General features: G+C 44.3%; 1 protein-coding gene across 1 annotated transcript; it reads left to right on the plus strand.

Annotated features, from left to right (window-relative positions):
* Window positions 1-995: 995 nt before the first annotated feature.
* COCSADRAFT_55959 (uncharacterized protein) lies at window positions 996-1,193 on the plus strand (the record flags this gene model as incomplete). The annotated part of the gene is made up of 1 exon (XM_007706726.1): window positions 996-1,193. A coding segment is annotated over one exon (198 nt), but the record flags the coding sequence as incomplete, so codon positions are not given.
* Between the last annotated feature and the right edge of the window lie 3,415 nt (window positions 1,194-4,608).

A 4,608-nucleotide genomic window follows, 5' to 3' on the forward strand; every position in this document is an offset into this window, starting at 1 on the left:
CAAGATATAGCTTACGTAATTAACCTGTTAGATTATGAACCTTTAACTATTAAAAGATATATATTAGCTATATTAAACTAAGTAATTTATATATAAAGCTTATATAGTCTAGTATACTATAAATAGAAACTATAGTATAATATCTATTAAATAACAAGAAATTACAATTTTTAGTTCTTACTTTTTTTTCTCTTATAGTTTTAGTTTATTTTAGCTAGTAAAAAGGCTGACTTATAGTTACGTGATTACCCTATACTAAACTAGAACATCTTAGGTTTGAAATGCATTAACCTGTTTTAGAATAGTGTTACAAGTAACAAGAAAGACTCTCTCCTTGACAAATGACGAGATGGCTGAAGGCCTAAGGACGTCCACGTCAGAAGGTAATGATCAACGCGGGGCGTCGATCACGTGACTTGGCATCCCGCCAAGGCATGGCCTCCGGGAGGCCACCGCATAAAGGGAAGCCAACGTCCTCCCAAACCTCCCGCCAAGATGGGATGTCGGGAGGACAGGATAAGAAGCAATGAGGATATAAGGATGGATGGATTTCATTATTTACTCTCGTTGTGGTCAACTCAAATTGTACTTTCTTACTAGTATCTTTACTTAACAAGATTGTCACAAGTTAGTCTATCAAATAGATTAGTCTTGTCAAACCCTCCTTAAGCACGCCAACTCCACTGCATCGCTAGACAAGCCTCACGGAACACTAACGTAATACTCACCTGCCTTAGTGCGGACTAGGATAGAGAAGTATAGACCCTTACCCCGTGTAACACTTTGACCACCCACGGATCCAGTGGAAGAAGGATTAACCAACAGCGTCTGAATAAGATTAAACCATGTCAGGAAATTCAAGCGAATACGTTAACATCCTAGGCCCGGCGCCTAAGGGAGATATCAACATAACTAGTAGTACCCAAGGGGGAAATAACGAGCCGGCGGCAGGGAGCCCCGAGTACGAACTCGTCAATCTTAGACGCGAGAGCTAAGCCCAAGCAAGGCAGATGGCTGAGTTGCAGAATATGATTAACCAACTCATAAGCCAACTAATGGCCACCCCGAACGAGAAACCACTTAAGAAGCCAAAAATGGCAACCCCAGAAAAGTACGATGGAAGTCGCACCGAGTTGCGGACATTCCTTACCAACATCGACTTATACTGCGAATTCAACGAAGTACCTAACGACCAGAAAAAGATCCTCATGGCCAGCACCCACATGAAAGGACGAGCGTCAAGCTGGATGCAGCCATACGTAGAGGACTATCTATCAAATATCGAGAACAGAGGAACGAAGGACGAGACGCGCGCCTTATTCACTAGTTAGGCCGAGTTCAAGAAAGAGATAGGACACATCTTTGGGGAAGTAGATGCTCAGAACCAGACAGAGAAAGCGATAACTCGCCTAAAGCAGACCAGTTCAGTATCAGCGTACACAGCCGAGTTCAAGCAGCTACAGGCACGAATCAACTAGGACGACGCAGCACTTCGAACGGTGTTCGAAGCAGGTCTGAAGGAAAATGTCAAAGACGGACTTATACATCACGACAAACTAAACACGCTTTATACGCTAATCAAGTTAGCGACACGCATTAATAATAGGCTATAGGAAAGAAACTAACAAAAGAAACAATTTCAACCCACGGTAGCCAACACAAGAAGGCAGCGTAGCCGGTTCGACAAAGATGGCGACACCATTATAACCAGTAAGGTACAAGACAAGTCCAAGGACAAGAATAAGAAACCCTAAGGACAGTATAATAACGGACTCTCCACGGAAGAACGCAAGAAGCGTTATAACAGCAAGGCATGTCTCCGATGCGGTGAAGTAGGACACTTCCGCAGAGATTGCCCAAAAAACGAAGTCAGACAAGAAGCGGTTAAGATTGGGATGATTCGGATACCAACACCATACCCAACTAAGGAGCCAGATAAAACCCTCAGCGACCTAGACCTGTACGAAGAAGCAAGACAAGCCACCGACGAGGCGTTTGAGCTAGTACAAGAGATTGAAGGGGCCGAAGTACTACGCCGCCTAAGAAATCAACAGTGCTGGATCTGCGGACTAACTACGCACCAAGCCAACGATTGCGACTGCAATAGAAGAGTCACAATCTCGGGACCCCGAGCAGATAAGATTGCCTACAGGGCTGCCCAGGAACAACCCAGGTTCAAGAAACCTAATAACGAGGAGACACCTCAGACGTTCAAGGAACGGATGGAGCAACACGAGCGCCTATGTTAGGTCGACTGCCCAAGACAGTGTGATTACCACTTAAGGAAGCGAGAAGAAACCAGAGACAACGAGGACGATTGCTGCCATACCAATTTATAGCATAACGAGTATCGCGTACAGTATTGCCACATGCACCAGCCCGGAGAAAAGAAAGCTCACGAAGAGTTGTGCTGGATCAAGTGCACAATTAATTGCTAATTCCACAAGGAACAGCGACGGAAAGCTAAAAGGGTAGACGACTACTACTATAGCACGATTTCCGCTGAAGAATGCATAGCAAAGAACTGCAGAATGCATAGGGCCTAAGTACAGGAAACGCCAGTAGAGCACAGTAAACTCCTATGGACGCATTACAGGAAAGGTTGTGCTATGCACCAACAATAGTTCGAGAATACTCAACAAGTAGACAACCACTACCATAGCATCCTACCAGCGAACATTTATGAGGCAAAGGATTACCTAATTTATAAAAGTAAGAAGCCAGAACTAAGGAAGAGGGCCACGCAATAGAAGATACCTCATAAGAATATCCATTAGAGCTTCTACTACAACGATCAGTGTACGATACACTATTCCGCCAAGGCAGGCGAAGGCTACTTCCCAAAGAAGAAGGGAAGCAGGCAGTCAAAAAACTAGGATACTACTAGGGATAGGGTTACGCTAGCAAAGGCAGTCCTAAAACAACCCTTAAGCAAGTACAGGAAGTGGGAGCAAAAGAGTTGCAATTGAAAGCCACAGTACTTATAGACGGACATAAGGTGTTAGCGCTCATAGATAGTGGGGCAGCACGAACCGTCATATCTCTACGAGTAGTGGAAGGAAACAACATACCCTATCGGAACAAGAAGGTACCGATACGAGTGGTATTAGCCGACGATAGTCCCACGACATACGGGAACGGCTGGATCCAACTTGAGACCGAGGCAGTAACGTTACGCCTGGCCGGTCAAGAAAGCCGAGAAAAGATTAGTATTATGGATCTTAGAGAGACTAAGATGATAATTAGCTACGATTAGTTGTTAAAGCACAACCCTGCCATCAATTGGCAAAAGAAGACAGTACTTAGCCGAGAGCCTGTGCACAAGGTTGCTGGAGTAAGACACGAGACACGCCCGACGAATCAGCGCGCAACCCAGGACAGGAGATTCGGCATGATCTCACCGCATAAGATCGCGAGAATCTATGCGAAGAACCCTCAGAGAGTAGAAGTCATTTAGATACGGCAGATCGCGACCACGAAGGAAGGATCGGTACCACAGTTAGCGATTCCAACAGAATACCAAACGGACGAGTTTAGAGAACTGTTCGAAGAAAATAAGGCAACGGACCTAGCAGACCATCAGGATTAGGATCACGAGATCATCCTTAATAAAGGAGCTAAGTTGAGCCCAGGACTAATATACCCTATAGCGCCCGAGCACGACGCTAAGCTGCGGGATTACATTTAGAAGAACTTAAAGAAGGGATTTATCCGACCAGGATTAGGCCTGATAGCCTCACCCATCTTATTTATAAAGAAACCTAACGGGAAGTAGCGACTATGTGTCAACTTCAGAAGGTTAAACAGCGTAACTCAGAAGAACCAATATCCCTTACTACTTATTATAGAGCTTATAGATTAACTTCAGGGAGCTAAGTAGTTTACGAAGTTCGATGTTTAGAAAGGATTTTACCAAATTAGGATCAAAGAAGGTCACGAATGGATAACAGCGTTCAAAACGAAGTACGGACTCTTTAAGTACACGGTTATACCATTCGGATTAACGAATGCGCCGGCAACCTTTTAATTAGTCATTAACAACGCTCTCCACGAGTACCTTAGAATCTTTATCACCGCGTATCTAGACGACGTACTAGTGTACTCCAGCGGCACACGCGAAGAACATGTCGAGCATGTTAAGAAGGTTTTACGAAAGCTTAAGGAATACAAGCTATATCTTCAACCAGGAAAATGTAAATTCTACACACAGAAAACGGAATTCCTCGGATTTATCATATCAACTAAAGGAGTGAAAATGAACCCAAAGAAGATACAGACTGTACAGGAATAGCCAAAACCTAAAATAGTTAAGAATATTCAGTCCTTTTTAGGATTTGCGAATTATTATCGAAAGTTCATCAGAGATTACTCGAAGATTACAGCACCCCTTACGGAAGTGACGAAAAAGGAAATAGGTTTCAAATGGGAACAGGAACATCAAGAGGCTTTCGATCGAATCAAGCAGATATTCCTGGAGGCGCCAGTACTCGAGATGTACAGCCCTCAACGACCCACCAGAGTCGAGACCGACGCGTCCGACTATGCACTCGGAGCTGTATTGTCACAGCAGTGCCCAGATGGAAAATAGAGACCAGTGTTCTACCATTC

Source organism: Bipolaris sorokiniana (genome assembly GCF_000338995.1).
Source record: "Bipolaris sorokiniana ND90Pr unplaced genomic scaffold COCSAscaffold_17, whole genome shotgun sequence".
Classification (NCBI taxonomy): domain Eukaryota; kingdom Fungi; phylum Ascomycota; class Dothideomycetes; order Pleosporales; family Pleosporaceae; genus Bipolaris; species Bipolaris sorokiniana.